A 25442-nucleotide genomic window follows, 5' to 3' on the forward strand; every position below is an offset into this window, starting at 1 on the left:
CTTTAAGATTTGTAGCGCGCATCTTTTTTTGTTTCTTCACTTTATTGTGCTTCACTTTATTGTGCTTTGCAGATACTGTGGGTTTTTTTAAAAAAATAAATTAGAGGTCTGTGGCAATCCCACATCAAACAAATCTGTTGGCACCACTTTTCCAACAGCATTTGCTCACTCACTTCACGTCTGTGTGTCACATTTCGGTAGTTCTCGCAATATTTCAAAGTTTTCCATTTTTATTATATTTGTCATGGTGATCTGTGATCAGTGATTTTTTATGTTACTGCTGCAAAAGATTATGACTCACTGAAGGCTCAGATGATGGTTAGCATTTTTTTAGCAATAAAGCATTTTTAATTAAAATTATCTATTTGATATATAATATCGGCCGCTATTCTTGATCCCTTCAGGCAGGAGGGGAATTCTGTTTTTTTTAACGTCTTTATTGGAGTATGATTGCTTTCCAATGGTGTGTTAGTTTCTGCTGTATAACAAAGTGAATCTGCTACGTATGTACATACATCCCCATATCTCTTCCCTCTTGCGTCTCCCTCCCACATAGTATGCATGTTTAACCTGTCACAGTCTCTCCTCAGGTGGTCTTGTACAGCACTTTACACTAACAATAGTAAACTCTCCTTCCCCCCCTCCTGGCCTTTATGCTGTTGTTGACACACGTTTCACTCCTATGTGTGTGATAAATCCCGCAATACCTTATTACTGTAAACAGTGAATTATTTTGTAACGAGGTTAAAAAGAAAGCAAAAGCTCTTTTGTATTTACGTTTCAATATATATTACATGTTTATCATTTCCAGTGCTCTTTATTCCTCTCTGTAGATCCAGACTTCCACTTCGTTTTACATTCCTTCTGACTTGAGGACTTTTAAAAAACATTTCTTATCCTGCTGGTCTGTTGGTAGTGAATTCTTTTAGTTTTTGGATGTCTGAGAAAGTCTTTATTTTGTCTTTGTTTTTGAAAGATATTTTTCCTGAATATAGAATTCTAAGTCAGTTATTTTTCTTTCAGCGTTCTAAGATGCGGTTCCATTGTCTTCTCTCTTACATTGTTCTATGAGTAATCCACTGTTGTTCTTATTTTTTTTTTCTTCTCTTCTTATGTGTCTTTTTTCCTTATGGCTACTTTTCTTTTATTACTGGTTTTAAACAATTTAATTATGACGTGCCCTGGTGTAGTTTTCATATTTCGTGTATTTGGGTTGATTGAGTTTTTGGATCTGTGCGTTTAAAACTTTTATCAAATTTGAAAACTTTTCAGCTAGTAATTCGTCAGGTATTTTCTCTCTTCTCTTCTCTCTTTCTTCTTTGGGGACTCCAGTTACATGTATTTTAGGATGCTTAAAGTTGTTCGACAGCTCTCTGATTCTCAATTTATTTTTTCCCCCATCTTTTTTTTTTTTTTAATTTGTGGTTTGTTTTGCATAGTTTCTATTGCTCTTTATTTAAGTTCACTGATCTTTTCTTCTTTAGTGGCTAATCTGTTGTTATTTCCATCTGGTATACTTTTTATCTCAGACATTTGTAGTTTCCATTTCTAGAAGTTTGATTTGGGTCTTTTTTATATTTTCCATGTCTCAACTTAACATTCTCAATCTTCTTTAGCATCTTGAATATATGAAATATGGTTGTAGTAACCATTTTAGTGTCCTTGTCTGCTAATTTTGTTATCTGTATTTTTGAGTCTGTTTTACTGATTGATTTTTTTCCTCATTATGGATCGTATTTTCTTCTTCGTATGTCTGGTAATTTTTGATTGGATGTCAGATGTTGCGAATTTTACCCTGTTGGGTGCTGAATATTTTTGCATTTTTATAAATATTCTTGGCATTGTTTTGGGACACTCTTAAGTTACTTGGAAACAGTTTGATCCTTTGATGCCTCACTGTTAAGCTTTGTTAGCTGGGACCAGACCAGCCTTTAGACTAGGGTTAATTTTACCCACTACCAAAGCACTACCCTTTTCAGTGCTCTACTGATGTCCTGTGAGTTAGGAGGTATTTCCACTCTGGTGAGTGGGGACACAGATTAGTCTTGGCTCAGTTTGAGGCCCAAGGATTGTTCCCTCTAATCCTGACCAGTACTGTAAACACTCAGCAGAAAACTGGAGGGGGACCCCCTGCAGATTTCCAGAGTTCACGGTGTAGCTCTCTCCTCTCTGGTATTTGACCCTGTGAACTCTGGCTACCGTGGCCTCCCTAGATTCCCAACTCTCTCTTCCCAACTTGGGGAGACTGTCAGGCTCTGCCTGGGTACCCACTCCCTGTGCCATGGCCTGAAAACTCTCTCTAGACAGTAAGTTGGGGCAATTGTAGAGCTCACGTCATTTGCTCCCTGCTCCCGTCCCCCGCTCCCACCCAGGAATCCATCCTCTGCTGCCAGATATCCAATGTCTGAAAACGGTTGTTTCATTTATCTTTTCTCATTTGTAGTTGTTTGAGGCAGGAGAGTAAATCTGGTCCCTGTTCCTCTAAGTTTGCCAAAAAGTGGAGGTTCCTGTGCAGTCAGCACTTGCTGAGCACCTTGTGTGTGCTAGGCATTGACCTCGGTGCTGGGATGCAGACATGAGTGAGCCGTGCACTGGGCCCTTGGGGAGCTCCCAGTCTTGCTGGAGAAACATGCTGATTCCTACGTAGTAATTTCTGCGTGGTACTTACAGGGTACAGTGGGAGGGCAGGACGAAGTCTTTGGGAGAAGGAGCAAGGAATGCTTCCCAGAGAGCTGACAGTGAAGGATCAGCAGGCATTTTCAAACTAGAGAAGGTGTAGGAAAGAAATTTCAGGCAGAGGGAATTGTAAGAGCAAAGGCAGGGCAGCAGAGCTGGGAACTCCCAGAGGGCAGGGTCCTTGCTGTATTGATCTTTATAGATGTGGAATATTTGTCGGGTGATTGAAAGCATGTTGTTTGTTCTGGAAATAGGTAGAACAGAGAGTCAGGATGAAGCCCGCAGCCTATGGGGGAGAGGAGGGAGGTCTCGCTGGAAGGAGAGGCTCGGGGTCTGCCGGTGCAGGGCCTTGTAGGCCAAACCAAGGAGCACAAGATTTTGAACATGATCCTAAACACTGGTTGTTTGTTTGTTTGTTTGTTTGTTTGTTTTGCTTCATCAGGTCTTAGTTGCAGCACGCGGGATCTTTCGTTGTGGCATGGGCTCTTCGTTGGGGCGCGCGGGCTCCTCTTTAGTTGTGGTGCGTGGGCTCCAGAGCACATAGGCTCTGTAGTTGAGGCATGTGAGCTCAGTTGCAGTGTGTGGGCTTGGTTGCCCGGCGGCATGTGGGATCTTAGTTCCCCGACCAGGAATTGAACCCGTGTCCCCTGCATTGGAAGGTGGATTCTTAACCACTGGACTGCCAGGGAAGTCCCAAACACTGGGTTTAAAAAAAAAAAGTTTTCAGCAGGGTGCAAGAGCTCTGATCGACTGCGTTCTCTGGAGATTACTGGGGGATGTGGAAGAGGGCTGGAGAGGGCTGAGTCTGCGAGAACCAGGCAGGCAGCTGCTGGGGAGGCTGGCTTGTGGTGGACGTTCTGCACCAGGGTGGAAACGAGTCCAGAGCTGAGTGCGGCCGCTGGTCCGGCATTGCCACCTCTAACCTGTCTGACGATAGCCTTTGTATAGATTCCTGCCTGAGTCCAGAGTAGATTTGAGGAGGCTCAGGCCTGGTTTCTCTTTTTCTGTGGCTACACTGTTGCCCCCAACACACCTGCCTGCCTCTGCTGGAGCCAGAAGTTCATAGGGTCAGACATCGCTGGCAGGGGTAGGGTCCGGAGCTGCCCCACTTTATACTAGCCTAGGATGGCCCCAGATCCGCGAGAAAATAGAGTCTCATCATCTCGGACTTTGAACAGACACGCTTGAGTGACCCCGTACAGACTCCTGTTATTTGTCCTGAGCGTGTCTTTGGCTTGACCTTAATCTTGATCCTTCCTTAAGGATGGTTGAACCTATTTGGTCAGCTTGATCTGCAGATTAGAAAGTGTGGGGTCGGGTGAAGGACTGACAGCTGCAGTGTGAGATCCCTTCTGAGTCATCTCAACAGTTGGGATGGAGGAGAAACGGATGGAAGTTCAGTGGGAAGAAGCTTAGGATGGTTTTCTTTTCAAGTCAGAGCCAGGAACCAGACAATGAGGATGCTTCTCTAAGTGGCTGGGTTGTGTTTTACTGTCAGGAAGTTTCAGGAACAGGCTGCTTGTTAGATGACCTGTTTCTTGGCCGTCGTCTTGATTGAAGCTGAATGCTGTTGACCAGAGTTATATCCAGCCATCTGAGTTCCGTCGCTCTGTTGACTGATGTGGTCTCTGGAGGAATCTTAAGTTTTCTCTCCTTAGTGTCCACGTGGGAAGGGCTTGAGTTGCAGAGGTAGGAATGGGCTGAGTGTGTGAGCTTAGCCACGGTGATGAGAATCATGACCCTTTATTGAGCCCAGCCTGAGAGCCGGGCGTTAGACTTCCTGGGCACTAACTCTTTTCGTCCTTATAAAAGTCCTCTGTTACTGAAGAGACCGATGTATGGAGAGATTAAGTAAGCTGACTCTGCCCTTTCTTGCTTCGTCTCCCAAAGACTCGTCCTGCCCTGTGCTCTGTGAGTACACGTAGCATTTACTGCGCAGAGCCCTCCTTCCCTCCCTCTTTGCCCTGCTGGTGAGGCATCGCTGCTGGACGAGGGGGGCTTGGGCAGGGGGTGGGGCGGGGGGAGCGTTGGGATTTGCAGAGCTGAGGGGTTAGGGCAGTGGTTTTCCAGCTGCCTTCTGGCAAGGTGCCTCGGGGGCCCCCTTGAGGTCAAGGGGGAGACCGAGCTGGGAGAGTAGGGCTCTCCCCTACCCCTTCGCCCAGAGCTTGGCCTCTGTGATCTGTTCCGTGCGCTGGGGGTGTGAAAAAGTTTCGGAAAATAACAGGAGTGGGCACACCAGGCAAGTGGGAAAAGAGGATGGCGGCGGCACGTCCTGACAGCATGGCAGGCTGTGCTTAGATGGCTCCCAGCTGGAGGGTCAGGGTGCGGGGAGATAAGCAGAAGAGGGAGGGAGGGAGGGAAGAGATGGCTAGCTTCGGGGAAGGTTGGAGGGAGTTGGAAGCAGTGTTTTAAAAAGAAATGAATCCAGAGGTGCCTGGCGTATTAGAGGTGGGAAGATCCACTTGGAGTTTGTGGAAGGGCCGGGATGGATGCACCTAAAAGACATTGGAACAACGACTAGATAAAACCTGGTGGTGGACGTCAGAGGTGAGGAAGATGGCCTGGAGAGTTAGAAGTTAGGGTGAGAAGCTTGAGGGTGCTGATGGGAGTGGAGATTGGGAGGGGAGTCTAGTTTGAGGAGAAAAAAGGTGATGAGAGTGCCCCCTGCACTTGGCCCAGTAAACAGCTCATCATTCCTGGGTCTTCTCACTTGGGGGCCTGCCTCTGGGAAAAGAGGTGTCAGATGAACTCGAGGAGGATTCGCTCATGTAAATATCAATGTAAAGATGATACTTTCCTTCCAAAAACCTTGTCCTGAGAGATTGTACATCCCTCCCGTAGATGGGCCCCCTTTATATTTGTGGACTTTTGTTCAGATTGGTCTGGAGCCCGTTTCAGAAAGCCACACTGTTTGCTTCCCTCTGGGACCTGTTCTTTCAGAGTCCTCCCCCACGAGCCTAACTGGGTGCCTGGCAGGGTTGTCAGGCAGCATTTTACAACAATAAGTTTTAAAAAGGTGTGAGAATGTAAGAATTGATGCTACCTAGCGTTTGCTTGGTGGTTTTCCTAGCACCTCCAGAAGGTCTCATGTTTATTTCTTGTTAAGTCCTCATAACCTGCCCATGAGGTTGGTAGAGTTAGTCCCATTCTACCAATAAGAAGCAGAATTAGGAGGCTGAATAACTTGCCCAAGGTCATGTAGCCAGTAAAAGGTCATGCTGGGGTTTGAATCCAGAATATTGGGCTCTCAAGCCCTGAACTCTTTCCACTGCTTTTCACACTGTCTTAACTGTTCAGCACTGGGGGCTATGGAGAGGGCTCCGACTCCAATCCCAACCCCAGAAATTCCTTAGAAAGAATGAAAACTAAAGAAGTCTCCCTTCTGGAGCATACACACCAACTTTTCAGATGGTTGGGGCAGGTTAATTCGACGGTGTTTTGGGCCAGGTGAGAAGCGCATGATGGTTGGCTTGCTTTTAGCAACTCCTGTGGGAAGTTAGGTGACTGAAGGCCTGGTTACTTGATCGCGTGGCTGGAATCATCCTGAGAAAAGAAAAATAGATCAGGTCAACACGTATTTCCTCATTAAGCAGCAGGCTTAGAAAGGTTTCTGAGGCAACCACAGGTGTTTCTGACAAGAGGGGTGGGATGGGGCCAGTTCCGTATAACATGTGCAGATTGAACTGTGCAGGTTGCTATGGTAACAGCTTCTTATGCTACCATAGGGAGATGTGGGAAACTTACAAGAAACCAGAGGCCTTTGCAACTCTCCTTGCAGTGTGATTTCAGGCTTGAAGTAGCTGGCAAGGAAAGGTTGGCTGGTAACGGAGAGGAGGGGAGTAATTGGAGCCGGTGCTTTGGCTCCTGGCAGAGTCAGGAGAACGGAAGCGCCTGGCTCGGTCACAGTTCTGTGTCATGGTTCAGTGGTAGCGGTCATTTTGCTTGACTCGATATTGAGCCCCGGGGGTGTCAGGAGTCACCTCTAATCATCGGATTGCGCCCCCCCTCCAGGAGGCAGAATAAATTAATACTTGTTTAGGGCGCAGGAGCTTGCAGAGCTCTCTCAGGGCCGTTTGCTCGTCCCAGGCACACATGCGATCCCCAAGGTGGGATTATAATCATGGTGCCCATTTTCCCGATGAGGAAACTGAAGTTAAGGGACTTGATCAAGGTCACACAGCTAAAAAGCTGAGGAGCCAAAACGCAAACCCAGGGCGTCAGTCCTCAAATTCTGTGCGTTTCTACTCTGCGCCCAGCCAGGAGAGAGCTGGCACTAATTGTTTAGGCAGAAGCAAGGGACAAGGGGCACTGCAAGGCATCTGTACGACTGGCACACCTTAACTCTGATCTGAGCACCCTCACACTTAGAAAATGCTGAGTTTTGCTTTCAGTCTTGACTTTCTTTTTTCTTTTTTTTTTTTTTTCTGAGTTTATCCTTGCATAGGATCTGGTATCAGTTGAAACTGTTTGTTGTTGAGCTGAACAGTCCCGGGATAGATCCCTGTTGAGCAAGAGACATCAGTACCTTGCTTTCTTTTCCACCTGTTGAGTTCAGATCTTGGGGGCTATCCTGAGGTGAGCGCTCGCCAGCATCCTCTCCCCACCGGGACATTCTGCAGCCTCCCCCTCGGGGAGCGGGTAAGGAATGGCACCGCTCTGGCCTGGATCCACTAGGGGTAGTGTAGTCGCCTCTGGGCCTCACTATCTTCCACTAGATCGTGTTCGTCGTGTCCGAGGTATGTGGAGCTCGATTTCGTCAAGATAGAGTAGTGGAAAGAAGTCGAGGCCAAGAGACGCAAGCAGCAGGGGCCAGTGGCTGGAGACTTTGCGTCCCCTCCCAGTGGTGTGTGGCTTCCCAAGGCCCAGGGGCTGCACCTGGAAACTGCCTCCTTGGTTCTGGCTGGCGCTGCTCTAGCTATGTCAACCCCCGCACAGTGCTCTGTGACAGAAGGTGGGCTCCAGGACACCTGAGAAATGTCTGTCACCTCCCCTCTCCCCTGCCCCCACCCCTCCTGTAGAATCTCTCCTCCTCACATGTGTCTCTCATGGAGGGTATGGTGTTGATTTCAGGTGACAAAGCACAGCCCACCCTGTGTTTGTTACAACTTTGAATTGGTTACTGAAATTTAAAAGTGGGGCGATGTCACAGTGATCTGGATTTCTAGCCTCTTTTGGAGACCCGGCGGGTCTGGCAACGCTGGACCCACCCTCCTACCTGCAGGAGGTGCCTGAGCTGGGCTGGAGCCTGTGCTTTCAGGAGACACGGTGTCTGACATGCCTGCCTGGCCTGTGTAGGCATCTGGGTTTGTGACCTCTGTGGAGGTGAAAGCTGCAGAGGAGACAAAAGAAAGGTAGGAAGGAAGGAAGAAAGAAAAGAAAGAAGAGAAAGAAGAAAAGGAAAAGAAAAAGAAATGGGAAGGAAATCTAAAAAAGAGGGGATATGTGTCTATGTATAACTGATTCGCTTTGCTGTACAGCAGAAACTAACAACATTGTAAAGCAACTATACGCCAGTAAAAATTAATAAAAAAAAGAAAAGAAAAGAAAGTTTTTTCCCCAGGGGTTGTTAGTGAGGAAACGGTGATGCATTTTCTCTTCTTGGTGGAGGGAATGCAGATTCACACCTGCTCGTTTCCCACCTCCTCCCGGTCTCATCTCCTTAGAGTGGGTGGTGTCGCCCCGCAAAGAGCTGCTGTCTCTATACCTGTGCATGCCGTGCAGCTGCCTTCCCTTCTCAGCCCTCCTCACCCCGTCTATGGCCTTGAGCATCTGCAGTAGCTCCCACGACGGCCCGGCTGTCGCCTGCCCCCGACCTTCTGATTCCTGTCCCAGCACGAATGGCTCCAGTGACGAGGACCTGTGGGCTTCTCACGCCCCCAGCCCTCAGAGCTGACCGCCTCCCCACTTCTCACTCTGCTCTCACCTGGATTCACCATGATTTGTTGTGAAGTGTTTCATTTTTTAAAACCAAACTGGGTTCCTATAGCATCAGTGTTTACATAAGGCTGCATCTGGCACATTGTAAGAAGGCAGTAGATATTTATTTCCATCCCTCTGCTCCTATTTATCCTTCCTCCCTTTATCTGGGGCCTTGCCCTGTTCTTGGTATATAGTAATTGCTCATTAAATGTTTATTCAGTGAAGCAGGAAGAAATGAATGAAGGCTGGAACAGTAGAAGCAACCCCGTCCTCATATCCCTGTGTCTCGCCCACCAGCTGACTGCCTGGTTTTCTCCCTGCCTCTGGCTGTTTTTCTGCAAGCATTACCCTGCACTGTCTGTGTGCCGGCCTCTGCCGGGCCCTGGAAATACAAAGGTGAACGAGAATTCTCCTTGCCTTCAAGGGGCTTGCCTCTCCTCACTTGAACTCTTCTCCCCTGGGGCAGACCCCGGGTACCACCCGAGAAGGTGTGGTAACCTGGGCACCGTGGTAACTGGGAGGGGATCCAGCTCAGGGCCTGAGTGCCCAGGGCTGAGGTCGTTGGACTTGTCAGGCCTCCAGAAACAAAAGTGTATGGACTCTGTGCCCCTAAATAGCTTCGCAGTAACCCCCCAGTCCTCTGTACCTGGTGGCATCCCTGGTGGTCGTGGCCACTTTGAGAGGCTCTGGTTTGGATTTTTTCTGCCACCTTGGATGATCCAGAAGCAGGACACTGACGGCAACAGATGCCCAGACTTTGGGGGCACCTGCTTTCTGGGCCTTGGGCAGAATATTGTCCTGTTCTCACCGCCCCCAGCCCCCCAACCTGTTTTTCAAACTATGAGAAGTGCTTGTTGCGCTCAGCCTCAGGCCTCATCCTTGGGTGACCCAGGATCAGGTGATGTCCGTGGACTTCTGAAAGAAAGGCACCGGTACCTTCCAGGGGTGGACGGTGCTGTGATGAATCTCGTAAGATGGGACTTGCCCGCTCCTCGGGCCTGAGGTGTTTTCAGCGGGCACAGATGTGAGCCAGCTGCACCCGGGAGGCAGGCGCCGAGGAGGGCCCAGGTGATCGGTGACTTGCACGGGCTTGTCATCTCTGCATCTTGGATGACCTTATAACGAAACTCTACCCTCATCGCTCCCCTGTGTCGTTTGTGAAATCAAAATACCGGAGATGGGAAGGGACGCTGGCCTCCGGTGGTTCGGCCCCGACAGTTTGTAGGACCTTGGGCAATACAGCCGTTTATAGGACCTTGGGCAATACCCTTACTGTTTGTCTCTGGCTTTCATTTCATCTCTGAAGTAGGGGTGATTATGCCCTGTGTTCACTTTACTTACTAGGCTGATTATATAAATTAATGGGAGAGTTTGCAAAGGGCTTTGAGCTGTGGGACCATCAGGGTCCCATTTGACAAGTAAGGAAAATTGGGGCACATTTGGGTGCGGGATCCTGAGCACACCTGTTCTAGAAGAAATGGGGACGTGTGGCTCTTCCACATGCCAGCAGCCTCTTGTGGAGTGGTGTGAGTGGAGGCGGCTGGGTGGGCAGAGCCTGGTGGAAGGAGCAGCGGGCCGGGTCAGGGCTCCCAGCTCTGGCTTGTCTTGTCTCCATAGGCAAGTTACATGCCACTCTACCTTAATTTCACCAGCTGTGAAATGGGCATCGTAGAATTGAGAGGGATGTTGAGTTAGAAACCAGAAAAGGTGGAATAAGAAGAAAAGCACTACAGCCCACATCCCACTATGGCCGAGTACATTTCACCTGAAAACTCACTATATGGGAAGAGGTCTGCTTCCAGTAGTATCGAGGACTTCGGGATATGCAGGCTGATCTTGAGAGTTCATTCTAATGACCTGCATGAAATGAAGGTATTTCATACCTGAAGTTCTTGAGGCATTTCAAACATGCATGGCCTGCTTTGAAGTCTGCAATGAAAGGGAATTGACACAGGAGAGAGGCTTTTTATGACCAGAGGGCTGAGATGGTCTTTCTTCTTCCTGTATTTTGAGAGTAGCCCTCTTTCCCAATCAGGGAATGGCAGAGATAGTCATCCCCGAAGGGTGAGGAATGCCAGGTTCAAGGCTTTGGTGCATACCAGCAGAATGGAATCCTCTTCCCTGGCCAGGGGGCCTGATCCAGGGAGATCGTGGTCTAATTAGGGGAGCTGTGGGTTTCGTTCCTTGCCCGTTTGGGGTGAGTTCTCGCTGTCTAAAAGACGTGATTATCCAGATCACCAGGTAGATAGATGTTTCAGGGATTTTTGCCACGAGGAGTTAATTTTTTTCTAAGCAACAGTTCATTTCTTTTCTTTCTTTCTTTCTTTTTTAAAAAAATATTTATGTATTTATTTATTTTTTGGCTGTGTGGGGTCTTCGTTGCGGCTCGTGGGATCTTTCATTGTGGTGCACGGGCTTAGTTGTCCCGCGGCATGTGGGATCTTAGTTCCCGGACCAGGGATCGAACTGTCATCCCCTGCATTGCAAGACCGATTCTTAACCACTGGACCACCAGGGAAGTCCCACCACCAGGAGTTTAAAGCCATCAAACAGAACCAGGTGTGGGGCTTCAGCTGGCAGAGGAACGTTATCATTTGGGCCGGTGGTTGGAGGGGAGGGCCTCTCGGGGGGCCGTGTGTAGTGGTACAGGGGGTCACACACTTCAGCACACCCTGGAATCGCCTGGGGTGCTCCCTTGCTTGCTTATTTCTTGATTGGCCACCATTCTTTATTGAACACCGGAAAGTCTCCTTTCTTGCTAAATATCTACAGTGACTTATGACCAGACTTTGATGAGTTAGATCCTTGCCGCTGCCCCTGTCCTTGTGGCAGCAGCAGCCTCACACAGGTTTTAGCAACATCAGGGACTTCGTGTGACCTGGGACTCTCAGGCCCGGGGGAAGGCTTGGCAGCTTTGTCTTCACAGACTCACCTGCGAACGCCCACGTGCACTACAAGGTCAAGAAGGGTGGACGTGCACACCGGACGCACAGAGGCATCAGTACTACCCTTTGGTCAGCCCCATTAGTACAACAGTTCAGTATGTTGTACAATACTTGAAAGTTTTATAAAGGCTTTGTTTTGGTGACTTTAATCAAAACATTTCCCTTTGGGGGGGGGATGACTTGTGAAGGCAAGCCCGTCAGGGAAGCCAGGCCCCTCAGGGGGCTGCAGGGTGGGTCCTACATCAGCACCTCCTGTGCAGTCAGATGAGCTCCCTGGGCCTTCTGGGCTGAGAGGCCCAGCATAGACGCCCTCGGCCTCTCCCCGCCTCGGCCGGCATGCAGCGCGGCTCTCCTGGTCTGCTCGAAGCCTGACGTTGTGGCAGGTGTGCTCGTCGTATGGATCTCCCCGTGCGGGTGGCCGAGCTTGGGTTGTCCTCTCCAGACTGTAGCCCCCACGTTCTGCTGGTCAGCCTGGACACTGTGGTGGCCTCACCTGGTGGCGCTCAATGTCAGGCCGTAGGCACCCGAAGGGTAGTGCGTGTGGGGTCCTGGCGGAGACTCGGTAGAAACGGCACAGGGGGATTGAGCCCCCGATTCTCATCCTGCCTCTGCAGGGACTCGTTGACAAATCCCTTCCTCTCCGGGGTCTCTGCTTTTCCTCTGTCAGAAGAGGCTACACCCACCTGAGTGCCCTCAGAGAGGAGGGGGCAAGAGGATGACAGATGCTAGGCTAGCTGGACACAGGTAGCTCAGTAAAGAGGAAAACGTCACTAAAAATTAAATTAAATTATTATGCTGAGTGAACTAAGTCAGGCAGAGAAAGACAAGTACTGTATGATTTCACTTACGTGCGGAATCTAAAAAACAAATGAACAAGCATAGCAAAACAGAAACAGAGACATAGATACGGAGAACAAACAGGTGGTTTACCAGAGGCGGGGGTGTGTTGCAGGGAGGAGAGACATAGGTGAGGGAGACTAAGAGGTACAGACTTGCAGTTGCAAAATAAATGAGTCAACGAGTATAAGATGTACAGTGTGGGGAATATAGTCAATAACTAAGTAGCATCTTTGTATGGTGACTGAGTGTAACTAGACTTACCCTGTTGATCTTTTTGAAATGCACGGAAATGAATTACTGTGTTGTGTAATAGGACTAACAGTGTTGTAGGTCAACTATATTCAAAAACAAACAAACATACAAATAAACTCATAGAAAAAGAGATTCGTGGTTACTAGAGGCAGGGGGGTGGGGGAGGGGGAATTGGATGAAGGCAGACACAAAGCACAGACTTCCCATTATAAGATAAGTAAGTACTAGGGATGATAAATAGATCATGATAAATATAATTTATAACAATTTAATAGGTTTTTACTTATAAAAATGTAATTTACGGAGGCAACATGATAAGTATAATTAGCACTGTGTGTTATATATGAAAGTTGTTGAGAGAAGATCCTAAGAGTTCTCATCACACACACAAATTTTTTTCCTATTTTTAAAATTTTATATCTGTAGGAGATGATGGATGGTCATCATTTCATGATGTATGTAAGTCAAATCATTATGCTGTACCCCGTAAACTTATACAGTGCTGTGTGTCAATTATATCTCAATAAAACCGGAAAGAAAGAAAGGAAGGAAGGAAGGTGAGAAGCTTCCTGGACTAGTTAAGGCACTGCCACTTCCTGGCCTGGTGACCTTGGGCACCTCTCAGAGCCTCGTCTGTGAGGTTGGATAATAGCGAGACTCACGGTGTAACGTGGGTTTGAGGGTCCTGGTAACGGCAAAGACCTACGTAGTGCTCACTACGTTCCAGGTACTGCCGTTTTACAGGTGGAGAAACTGAGGCACAAACAGATTAAATAACACACCTAGTGAGTGGCAGAACCAGGCTTCAAATCCAGGCAGTCTGGCTCCAGAGTCCATTCTCCTAACATCTAGGCCAGTGGTTCTCAAAGTGTGTTCCAGGGACCCCTGGGGGGGTTATCTCTGAGACCCTGTCTGGCCACCTATGAGGTCAGAACAGTTTCCACAACCTAAGACGTTTTTTCCTTTTTACTCTCTTTCTCAAGTGAGTACACCGGGGAGTTTTCAGAGGGTTCACGACATGACATCCATCCTTCTGATGGCTAGTGTGTGTGCTTTCGTATTGTGTTTTAAAACTCTCTCACTTCTAATTTCGATACATGTATCAATAGCTAAACTCCACAGAAATGAAAACTCTTCGGGGTCCTCCGTAATGTTAGGAGTGAAAGGTGTCCTGAGACCAAGAGGTGTGCCATTGGCTTTTGAGGCTACGCTGCCTTAAAGGTGGTCTCATCGAGCGTGGATGTGGTAAGTGGTTGGGGAGAGCTGGGGCCCGTCCTGGGGAACTGCGGCTCTACGTGGGGCTCTCCCACTGGGTGTGTGGTGGGCACATCTGGACCTCCCAGGGCCCCCGCGGATGGCACTGCTGACGGTGCCGTTTGTGTGCGGCCAGCCAGCTGCCCACCCTGGAGCTTCCATCCTCAGTCCAGGGGTATCTCTGTGCTCAGCCCTGACTGTGGGAAGGAGCAGACACCCTTCTGTGGCAGATCCCACTCTGGGTGGAGCCAGGATGGGTGCCGTTGAGGCCCAGCAAGTTTGGGCTGTGTTGGAGGCCTCAGTAACAAATCAGTGACTTCTGTGGTGTTGGAGCCTTTTGCCAGCATTTGTTCTAGGCCAGGCCTCATGCTGGCCAGAGCTTTGCCTGTGTTGACCGTGGCATGAACCCATTTTACAGATGAGGAGCCTGAGGCTCAGGGTGGGTCCACTGTGCAGGGCCCCACAATGGCAAGTGGCAGGGCCCAGGACTCAGATGAGGTGAGTCTGATCGAGTCCAGGCCCCTGACGTTCCAGATCTTCAGAATGTTTCTCCGTTCCTCTTGCGTGTCCAACTCGTGGTGGACTCACTGGGTTTGCAGTGTAATAGGGTGGGCCTCCCCATTTCTGCTCCTTCCCCAGGCCCCTGCGGTCTGCTGTGCCTCTGCCCCAACCTTTAGCCCAAGGGTTTTGGGAGCAGCAGAGTGAGGTGTAGACAGAGTGCAGAATTTTGACTCCGCCATTTGTAACCTTTCTGATCCCCACCTGCCAGTGGGACAGTGCTGCCCCCTTGCAGGAGTAGGAGACACAGCGCGTGTAAAACTCACGCTGTGAGGCTCAGTAACCAGTGGCCTCCGTTTCACCTGACTAGCAACGAGCTGTCATCTTTCGCAGAATCCGGCCCCGGATCAGCTGCATCAGCATCTCTTGGAGAGCTTCTGGATTTCTGGGCCCGACTCTGGCCTATGACACAGGGCTCTGAGGGTGGGGCTGGGGCACCTGCATTCTCAGCAAGTGTCCCCCCAGGTTTAGGTGCCCATCGAAGCTTGGCATTCCTTGTCTTGGAGGTTGGGGGGCAACATTCAACCCTCAGTAGGTAACAGAAAGTGGGGGTGACCCTGTTTGGGTAGCTCTTTATCAGTAGGGTGACCATGGAATTTGTTGTCTAAACCGGGACACTTTTTTTTTTTTTTTTTTGGCCATGCCGTGCGGTAGGTGAGATCTTAGTTCCCCAACCAGGGATTGAACTCACACCCCCAGCAGTGGAAGCGAGGAGTCTTAACCACTGGACCGCCAGGGAAGTCCTGGGACACTTTTGATCGTGAAAAGGGGCACCTTTTATAGCTACACCGGGACATGAGGGGTAAACCCGGGTCTTCCTGACAAATGGGGTCCTGTGGTCTCTGTTTATTGGTTTCTCCTTCATCTTCTGCCGCCCTGGGAGATGCCTTCCCTTACTAGTCCAGACGAGGAGGCAGGCCTGGAGCTCACCTCTGGCTGCACAGCCATAACCCTGGGCCTCGATTCCACGGGGCCCCTCGGCCCAGTCGTCACTCCCGCTGAGCCCTGGCGCCAGGGCTGGGGGGCTCTGGGTTTCTGTAGTGTTGGCATCTTCGGAAGATTGACAGAGCCTCTGTAATGAGAAATGAGGACTATAAGACGCATGTCTAGAAAAGATAAAAACAGATGAAAGGAGAGGATCCTGTCAGCAGAAGGGAAGCGAGTCCTGGTGCTTCCTCTTCTCGCTGGGGCTCCGTCCTGGGGCCTGGTTGTGACCTCTGTGTCACACAGACATCAATCGATGTTCCTCTGGGCAGAGCGACAGGGAGAGGACCGCTGAAACCAGGTCTTCTGTCAAAGCAGGCGTCCCATTCAGGTCGGTCGATTTCTTTTCCTTCTGGTGGCTGTAGGGCCAACTTGGTGGTGATTTTTTTGTCCTTCTCTGACGAGGGCATGCACGTGACTGTTTGTTTGTTTGTCTTAATAAATTTATTTATTTATTTTTGGCTGCATCAGGTCTTCATCGCTGCGTGCGGGCCTTTCTCTAGTTGTGGCGGGTGGGGGCTACTCTTCATTGCGGTGTACGGGCTTCTCATTGCGGTGGCTTCTCTTGTTGCGGAGCACGGGCTCTAGGCATGCAGGCTTCAGTAGTTGTGGCTCGCGGGCTCTAGAGCGCAGGCTCAGTAGTTGTGGCGCACGGGCTTAGTTGCTCCGTGGCATGTGGGATCTTCCTGGACCAGGGTTCGAACCTGTGTCCCCTGCGTTGGCAGGCGGATTCTTAACCACTGCACCACCAGGGAAGTCCTGACAGTCTGTTTTTGTGGCACGTGGAGTGGATGGCTGTTGCAGAGAATGCTTGAGGGAAACCCAAGGTGGTTTGGTGCACGCTAAACATAACCAGCAGGGAGGCTCCTGAGCCTGTGATGTTAAAGCCAGCAAAGCCCCCATGTGGAGGGTGGGTGTATTTAGGGTTCAGGCAGAAATGGACACCTCCCAGAGTGTGTGCTGGCATCAGGGCTCACAGGCGGCCTTAGGCCAAGTTTAGTCTGTGTCCCTGGCTGTCAGCCTCCCTCCTCCTGCCTTTCCTGTCTGCTCCTTGGGGAACTTTATCTGGCACCGCCAGGAATCTTGGTTTTGCCTCTGACTGCCCACTGCCTCCGTGTAGCCTGCTGTTCATGGTTTGGGTGGAGGAGCAGCTTCTCGGTCTCCCTGAGGACGGAGGTGGTCAGGGGGGCCGGACTCTGACCCTCCTCGGTCCTCCCTGTGGACTGGAGGCATCGTTGGGAAACTCCAGTTGGTCCTTTGACAGATGATGAATATGGGCTTGGGGATCCCTTCCCCCTGAGCAGTCCCTTCCTCACTTCAGTGTCATTCTTTGCTCCCAGGGAAAGATGGAGACCCTGAAAGACAAGACCCTGGAGGAGCTGGAGGAGATGCAGAATGACCCGGCGGTCATCGAGCGGCTGGCCCAAGACATCCCTGAGGTAGAGGAAGGCTGTCATGGGGCCAAGGATAGCAGATGGGACTGAGGCCCTTCTTTTTTTAATTTAATTTTATTAATTTTTATTGGAGTATAGTTTTTCCAATGCTTTACAATGTTGTGTTAGTTTCTGCTGTACAGCAAAGTGAATCAGCTATACATAGACATATATCCCATCTTTTTTGGATTTCCTTCCCGTTTAGGTCACCACAAAGCATTGAGTAGAATTCCCTGTGATATACAGTAGGTTCTCATTAGTTATCTTTTTTTTTTTTTTTTTTTTTTGCGGTACGTGGGCCTCTCACTGTTGTGGCCTCTCCCATTGTGGAGCACAGGCTCCGGACGTGCAGGCTCAGCGGCCGTGGCTCACGGGCCCAGCCGCTCTGCGGCACGTGAGATCTTCCCGGACCGGGGCACGAACCCGTGTCCCCTGCATCATCAGGTGGACTCTCAACCACTGCGCCACCAGGGAAGCCCCTACTTATCTATTTTATACATAGTGGTGTGTATACGTCAGCCCCAGTCTCCCAATTCATCCCAGCCCTGAGGCCTTTCTTAAGGACACTGGCTTGTTGGGGGTTTGGGCTGAGTTTATCTGCCTGTTCTGTGGCCTTCACCCTGGCCAGGCAGAGGAGCCCCTGGGGTCTCAATCTAGTTCCTGGGCCCTCTGGGAGTTCCGGGGGCACAGTGCCAGGAAGTCCAGGGCCCCCGCGTCAACTCTGGCGCCTGGTGCCTTCGGGGACCCGCATGCCCCAGGAGGCCCCCACACTGTTGCTCCATCGTGGATTTGGAGGTGGTTTCTAAAAGCACTGGTACCGTTTTGTAACTGCCTTTCCCCAACTACCTGGCCTGGCCCTGCATCTCCAGGAGGAGCCGTTCTGGGGCTGGGATTAGGCTCATCTCTTTTTAATCCCTTCCCTATGATGACAGACACCTAACCGTCTCAGTTCCTAATCATGGTCCTCATGGGAATAAAACAACCCTTCTGAACGTGCAGAGCTTTACATTTTATAAAGGGCTCTCCCCACCCTTTCCGTCGCCTTGACCCCATGACTCCCCTGCGAGGTCAGAAAGGTCAGGTGACCAGATGTGGCTGCAGAGCTGGACGTGCCCACGGTCACTCCTTGAGTGGCTGCAGCCTGTCCGCGGCTCTGCACGCTGCCGCCTCCCGCCCCCGATGCTTGGGAGACACGGACGCAAATAATGCCGAGCTCGTTGGTTAGCCTTTGGAATGTGTTTCCATTTTTGCTGATAAATGGGCACGGTGTGTCTCTTCTGCACATTCACAGTATCTGACCCCAAAAAAGGGAAGCCTTGCCAGCCAGCTTCTCCTGCCCACGCGGACCACTTCCCTCTCTGTAAGAGGTTGTGCAGCCCGGACGTGGTCCCCGCGCCTTCCTGACTGGTGCTCTGGCCGCTCCCACCGCCCCTCTCCCCGCCAGGAGCAGCCCTTGCTGGGCCTGGAGGGCACGGAGCACAGGGCGTGGATGTGGTGCGACCTGCTGCCCCAAGCTCGTCCAGCGAGGGCGTGAGCAAGGCTGTCTTGGTTAAGCTCCAAGGCCGCCTCTCCGGGTGGGTGAGGCCGTGAGCTCAGCCAGGGTCCGGCCCTGAGCTGCCTCGATGCTGGCCTTCACCCCCTTGTCTAACACGCGGTAAGCACCAAGTGCTTCTCGAATCTGCCACGAGCACAGTGTGCTGGGAACTGCAAGGCTTGCTGTCAAGTGCACAGAACTTCACAGCAACAGGCCGAATTACATAACTGTATAGAATTTGTTAACTTCCGAGCTAGACAGGCTGATGGAAGGTGTGGCGAAGCCTAGAATGACGGAAAATCTAGGCAGAAACAACACCTTGGGCAAAAGGCAAGTTGAGTTTTGTGGTGTGCAGCCGTGCCTGACTAATCGATGTGAATTCTCTGAGGGGAAGAACACTCATGGGATCAAGGGAAAAATGAAGGAGGGCGAGCTCCCTAGACTTTCAAAACCCCTTGGACTAGGTTCCTGGCACGGGCTATAAGACGGTAATTGAGTCGCCATGGGATTGTGAGGGGAGATGGGAGCTCTTTGAGTTGGGGGTGTGGACTTTGCTCGGAGAAAAGAGTAGGGGACCTCTCTCCGTGTGGAAGAGTGTGAATATCGGGGTCTTCTGGTGGGGTGCTTGAACTGTCTTATTGACCTATCAAGGGCTTCATAGTGAACCCCTAATGGAGAAAGATTTGGGGGAGGCTCTGGGGAAAGGGGGCAGAAACGGGTAGGACCAGGTTTAGGGGAAAGTGACACGGCATAGATTTACTGGTTAAGATCCAGGGAAAAGGCAGTGGAGGTATACAGAGGACATGTCCACTGAGGATCTGGGGCCCCGTAAGGGGCAGCTGAGCAGAGGGCTTCAGGCCCCCCGCTCTGTGTCAGACACATAAGAAAAGCTCTCAGCTGATGAAAGTGAGACTGGAACTCCGCAGTGCGGGCGTCCCTGAGTCAGGGCGCTTGCTCAGTGGCCCCAGAGGGTATTGGTGGCAGCAAGGCAGACAACCCAGGAGTGGGGCCAGACCTGAGAGGCCGTGGCCAGGCCCCATGACTTCTGGTAGCCGTGGCGTCTCTCTTTCCAGTCTGGAGCAGGCTCCAGGCCCACCACAGAGCGCAGTGCTCGCGGCCCTGTGGCTGGGGACCGGCAGGATGGCAGCCCCCGGAAGCCCCCTCCTCCAGGACGCCCATGGCCTTCCTGCGTCTGATTGGGGACGAGCCAGTCAGGCTTGGCTCGCCATGTGCCGACCATGGTGGAGAAGCTGCCCAGTGGCTCCCGCGTGGAAGCTGGTCTTGCCAGGCTCTGCCCTGAGCCCTGCTGTGGGCGCTGGTGCCACTGATGCTGCTGGCGTCCCCGTTCCCTCAGGGGTGTGGGTCTGACTCTCTGCCCTCCTGTCAGTAAAGAGGACTCCCTGACAAACGGACAGGGCTTCAGGTCAGAGCGGGTCTGGGAAGGGTTCCCGAGGCTGCCGCCTCACCGGCTGGTGACAACAAAGGACCTGGACGAGGGAAAAGTGCTGCTCAGCTTGGGGGCATGCTTTCAGTGGGGCACATCCAGGTGCAAAGGTTGGCATCAGAGCCTCGGGGGCCACGGGTCGCCTGTGCTGGTGGGAGTCCTCAGCTGGTCCTGGGGACCCCCCTGCAGTTCTTGGGGGCCTCTCTGTTAGCTCATCTGAGCAGCTTCTCTGTAGGACACACCTGTGGAGGAGGCAGGGACAGGTCTCTCTGGAGTCGGTGTCACGGGCTGGCCCTGGCATTCTCAGTCCTCACACTAACTTTATTTGGGGGCTTCGTTGCGCGTCTGGCCTGTGGTCTGGTCTGGGCCACATCAGTGCACCTCAGAGAAGGTCTCTTCACTCTGAATCCCGGGGACAGGTGGTTGGGACTTGGTCCCTTCCCTCCTAGGAAGGCTCTGACTTTCTCTGCCCCCCTTCCTGGAGCTCTGCACAGCCCACGGGGGGGTCTCCTCCCTCTCGTCACGTGGCCCTTTGCATGCATCCACCACGTAGGCTGTGGGGTTAAGGACTCGGTGAGGTGTCTGGTTTGGAATGCTTTGCTCAGAGTTTGAACCTGGGTCCGTCTGACTCTAGTTGGGGGCTGAGTGTTGCCTGGCTCCCCCATGGTGAGTGACGGGTCCCGGAAGCCCCAGGTCCAGCCCCCCGCGAGCTGAGTGGTGGTGTGGTGGGTCTCACGGTCAAGTGTCCTGCTCTGTAGGTCCAGGACCTGCAGCTGGAGCGGGAGATGGCACTGGCCACCAACCGGAGCCTGGCCGAGCAGAACCTGGAGTTCCAGGGTCCCCTGGAGCTCAGCCGCTCGAACCTCTCGGACAAGTACCAGGAGCTCCGGAAGCTGGTGGAGCGGTGCCAGGAGCAGAAGGCAAAGCTGGGTAAGCGACCGGCCCCGGGAGTGTGCGCTGGGGGCGCCTCTGTCCACTCAGGGTCCCCATTCCTGGTGGGGCTGGGGGAGCTGCTGGAGTCACGTGGAAGGACAGATTCCCTCTCCCTCCCCAGGACAGGAAGGGGCCAGCAGTTACTGTGGGTCGCCACGTCCCCAGCCCTGGCTAAGTGCTTTAACAGCCATCTAAGGGTAGGTACTGTCGTCATTCTCACGTCATAGATGAGAAGAGTGAGGCTCAGGGAGATGCAGGAACGTGGCTAGGGCTCCACAGCTACGTAGAGACGGAGTTGGGATTTGAATCCAGAGAGCATGCATCCTGGGCTGCTGCTGGCCACTCAGCCAGCCCCGCGCTGGTGATTTGTGGAGCTGGTCCGGGCTCTCTGTGTCCCAACCTGCTGTCTGTGAAGGTGAGGGGCTGTCCTGGTCCTGAAGGTGGGGGACTTGACGCTCAGGCAGATGAAGTAACTCCCTGAGAGGAAGAACAGGATTGGGGGGGGGGGGCTCCGAAGCCTGAGGCCTCTTGCTTCCTGGGCTGGCGTGGATGGGCTCAGCTGAGCTCGTCTCTGCTCAGGAAGGGAACCGACCGAAAGGGGCTCTGCCGCGGACCCCAGGGCGGTGGCTGGGCCCCCAGCACACAGGACCCTCGGAGAGCCTTGCAGAAACCTTGGCCGCCACCACGGAATCCAGAGGCACTTTAGAAATGTCAACCTTTCTGCCTTTCCTTCCAGAGAAATTTTCTTCAGCACTGCAGCTAGGGACCTTGCTGGACCTTCTGCAGATAGAAAGCATGAAGATTGAAGAAGAGTCTGAGGTGAGATGGCCGTTGACACCCTGTCTTCCTTGAACAGTTGCCCCCGCAGCAGGAGCCCTCGTCCTGAGCACTGGTGTCCGCAGGGCGTGGGACCAGGGCTTTAGTCAAGGCAGTGGTGAATGGCACCTCTACCGAGTCCCAGTGGAGGCCCTTTTGCATGCAGAGAACAGGAACCCAACATCACTGGCTGAAGCAGAAATGGGCGACAGACAGCACAGCTGCGGGGCAGCTGACAGGCCTGGGTGGGAGGGCAGTGCAGTAGGAGCCCTCCAGGGCTGAAGCCAGGCCCCCAGCCCCTCCCCTCTCCTGGGGCTGCCGGCTCTCTCTCTTCTGCTTCCCTCTGGGCCTCTCTTCACTTTCTGTGGGCAGACTGGCTCTCTCCACATGTCCATGCTCTGGGTGGAAGATGCTCCCAGGTCCCACAGCCCCTGGGCTGGGCTGTGCTAGTGACCAGGGGGCCAGTGTTCATGTGGCCAGTCGACACACCGTGCAGCAGCTGCTGTGAGCCTGGCACGATGCTGGGGTGGGGACGGCGGTGGCCATGACAGGTGGTCCCTGCCCTCTGGGAGCTGATGTCCTGGTGAGGGAGACAATAAATGAACACACGCTTGTATAATATAACAGCAGTGAGAAGGGCCATAGAGAGAAATTCCCAAAGTGGGGGGCGGGCCAGAGAAGACAGGCAGCTCCTGAGCCTGGCTGGGGTGGGAGGGCCGCAGCTGACCTCTGACCCGGGGGTATTCAGGTGGCCTCGATCCCGGCAGACCCCTGTAGCCACTGGAGCTTATGTCTTCCAGGCCATGGCTGAGAAGTTCCTGGAGGGCGAGGTGCCCTTGGACACGTTTCTGGAGAACTTCTCCTCCATGAGGATGCTGTCCCATCTGCGCCGGGTTCGCGTGGAGAAGCTCCAGGATGTGATGAGGAAGCCCAGGGCCTCCGTGGAGCTGGCTGGGGGCGCCCCTCCTCCCCGCCCACCTCCCCCGTCTCTCCCGGGCCCCCAGGCCACGCCCCCTGTCTCCGAAGATCAGCAGCCACCGGAGGCCCCTCCCTACCCGTTGCCCTACAGCCCCTCTCCAGCCTTGCCTGTGGGCCCCACCCCACAAGGGGCGCTCCCACCGGCCCCGTTCCCTGTGGTGTCCCAGCCCTCTTTTTCCTACAGCGGGCCTTTGGGTCCCCCGTACCCGTCAGTCCAGCCAGGACCCAGGGCTGCCGCGGGCTACTCCTGGTCCCCACAGAGGAGCATGCCGCCCCGGCCGGCCTATCCCGTGGCCCCCGCTGGTGCCTCCGGCCCTGGGTACCCCGTGGCGGGGGGCCGGGCCCCCGGTCCTGGTTATCCTCAACAGCCCCCCTACCTCTCCACAGGAGGAAAACCTCCGTACCCAACACAGCCCCAGCCCTCAGGCCCCCTTCAGTCGCCCTATCCCCCTGGGCCTGCCCCTCCTTATGGTTTTCCACTGCCTCAGGGTCCTGCCTGGCCTGGGTATTAGGCACCGTCCTGGCCCTTGGCCCTTCCCTACTTCCACCAGTACCACAACCTTTGGCCCACCCCCTGCTGAGACTCGAGGGTCAACTGGAAGTGGAGTTGGCTCCCCGTGGACTTGTGTCATGCGTGGGGGCCTGGAGGGACCTGACTGGGAGCACACAGGCCTGGCAAGGCACCGGGCAGTGTGACTGGCTTGGCTCTGCCAGACGGTCCCAGTGCTTGCTGGCCTCCTGGGGGAAGGGCGCGCCTGGTTTCGGTGACGGCTTTGGCTTTCCTGGTTCTCACCGGGCAGGGCGTTCGGTCCTCTCTGTGAGCTGCTCACCCCCTCCCTCTCCTCTGGGATTTGGCACGTTCGACCGAGGTACCCACGCTAAGGGATGCAGCTCTCTGTGTCTCTTGGGTCCATTCAAGGATGGCCTGCCCCACGCACCATGGCAGGGTTGGATCAGGGGGAGAGAACAGAGTTAGGAAAAACACTTAATGATTTTTAAGTCACGCACAACCATAATTGAACCCCGACAGGCTGATGTCAGTTGAGCCTGTCCTGTGTGCCGGTTTGAACGACAGCAGCAGAGCCAGCGCAGTGAGCGGGCCGCGGATTGTGGAGGCGGGCCCCAGCCCTTGCTCGCCCTGGTTGGAGGATCCGGGGGCTGCCCCGGACCCTTTGGCTGGAGGAGGCCCAGGAGACTGCGGCCACTTCGGGAGCTCATTTAGGAGTGGAGGGCCGAGTCACCTCCCCGGCCACCTCTCTTGTCTGGTGTGACCTGCTTCCGGTTGACTTCTGAGGCCCACCCCATCCGTCCGCTCCCTTAGTGCCTTGAACCTTGTTCACAGCAGCCCTCACTTCATCCCCTTCCTTTGGCTGCCTGATGTAACTCTTCCCCACCCCCAAAAGCCCTCCTAAGAGAGACATCAAAAGATACCCTAACAGTTTCTTCCCACGTGGTGCTTTGTAAAACGCCATCACTACGTCGGAGTCGTTTCTTTGCATCTCTCTCGTCTTCAGAACGTATAGGGCAGGGATTGTGACTCTGAGCCACGTGCAGCCCCCAGCACGTTGGGGATTTTCAGCACATTCAGTAATAAAAATGGCAATACACCAAAGGGGGGGTGTGATGAATAAAGCATTACCTTGGTTGCTGCAGATGTGAACCAGGTCTCCAGGGCAGACTCTGGAGCTGCTATCTGTTAGGAAGTCATATGTGCCTTGAATTGTCCACTACTCAAGTACCCAGCATCTGGTGGGCCTGGGGTGCTGGGGGCCAACGAGGAAACTCGACCTTCTGGTGCCTGCCCCCCTCCCCGGCCTGCGTGCCATCAGTGGGTGCGTGCGACGAGATGCTCGATCAGCCCTGTCGGTCCCTGACCAGCTGTGCTTGCAGCGCCAAGGGACTCTGCTGGTTCGAGTGCTTCTGAATTGGGTGGACGATCGCCGGTATGTTTGTATTATATAATTAATTGCCATAATACACTTTGATGAGTTAAAAGTAGTGTTGTGGTTCCAGTGAATTTGAGAAGTGAAGACGTGGCTGCCAGCGGGGGGCATTGATTTTGTCGACTGAACGAAAAATGCACAACGTAAGACTCGTGGATTTCAGTTTTATTTGGAGACCTTACTGCAGACTACCGCCTGGGGAACAACCTCTCAGTAGCTCTGAGAAACTGCTCCAAGGAGTTAGGGGGAGAAGCCAGTATATACATGATTTCAGCTAAGGAATAGGTGCAATCAGGCACCTCTAGGTGTCACCCTAGAGTCGCTTCAGCTCTTCTGTGTGTCCCCGTTTCTCCCTCTGGCAGTCTAAAACCACTGTGGGCACACAGAGAGAGCCCGGGATGGCCAATCCCTATGTGTGGGTCCCTGGATGAGCTAGTTTTTAAAATTAATGAGTGGGTTTCCCAATGGGACTGCTGCACGGTATGAGGATTTGCTTTTACCGCTTCCGTAAATTTCTCAGTTGCCTGAGAAAGTCGTAACTGGCCGGTAAGAGCCGTGTCCGTTTTTGGAGCCGTAAGCTCTCATCTGGTATCTTCGCTTTTGTCCTGACAAACCCTGTTCAATTGCCAACTTGATGAAAGACGTCAGGCCGGCCTCCTACCTAATCACCCAGTCAGAACCTTCCCGGTGTCTTTCAGCCGGCTAGTTTTCTGAGTGTCTTTCAACCGAGCACTTTCTCTGTATCTTTCAACTGAGAAGTCAGGTACCTTTTTCATCTACTACCGAATGGAACTCAGGATTGCCAACCAAGATGGGAGCTCTGAGACTCAGGAGAGACTCACCCAGTCGTCTGGACTCACTGAGGAGGCAGATGACACAAGGGGCTCCAGATCATTGGAGAGTTCGGGTGAAGGAGAGAAGTCTGCTCGGGGT

General features: G+C 52.7%; 1 protein-coding gene across 2 annotated transcripts in view; it reads left to right on the forward strand.

The window, feature by feature from the left end:
• VPS37C (VPS37C subunit of ESCRT-I) overlaps positions 1–24561 on the forward strand; it is a 29583-nt gene extending 5022 nt beyond the window's left edge. For both annotated transcript variants that reach the window (XM_082627086.1, XM_082627085.1), the window contains 4 exons: positions 16769–16867; positions 20598–20769; positions 21509–21591; positions 22389–24561. In XM_082627086.1, coding sequence (XP_082483212.1) covers positions 16775–16867; positions 20598–20769; positions 21509–21591; positions 22389–23078 — 1038 coding nt within the window. In that variant the 5' untranslated portion in view covers positions 16769–16774 and the 3' untranslated portion in view covers positions 23079–24561. The remainder of the gene's footprint in view (positions 1–16768; positions 16868–20597; positions 20770–21508; positions 21592–22388) is intronic.
• Positions 24562–25442: the final 881 nt, after the last annotated feature.

Source organism: Mesoplodon mirus, assembly GCF_964341445.2.
Source record: "Mesoplodon mirus genome assembly, chromosome: 7".
NCBI classification, from domain to species: domain Eukaryota; kingdom Metazoa; phylum Chordata; class Mammalia; order Artiodactyla; family Ziphiidae; genus Mesoplodon; species Mesoplodon mirus.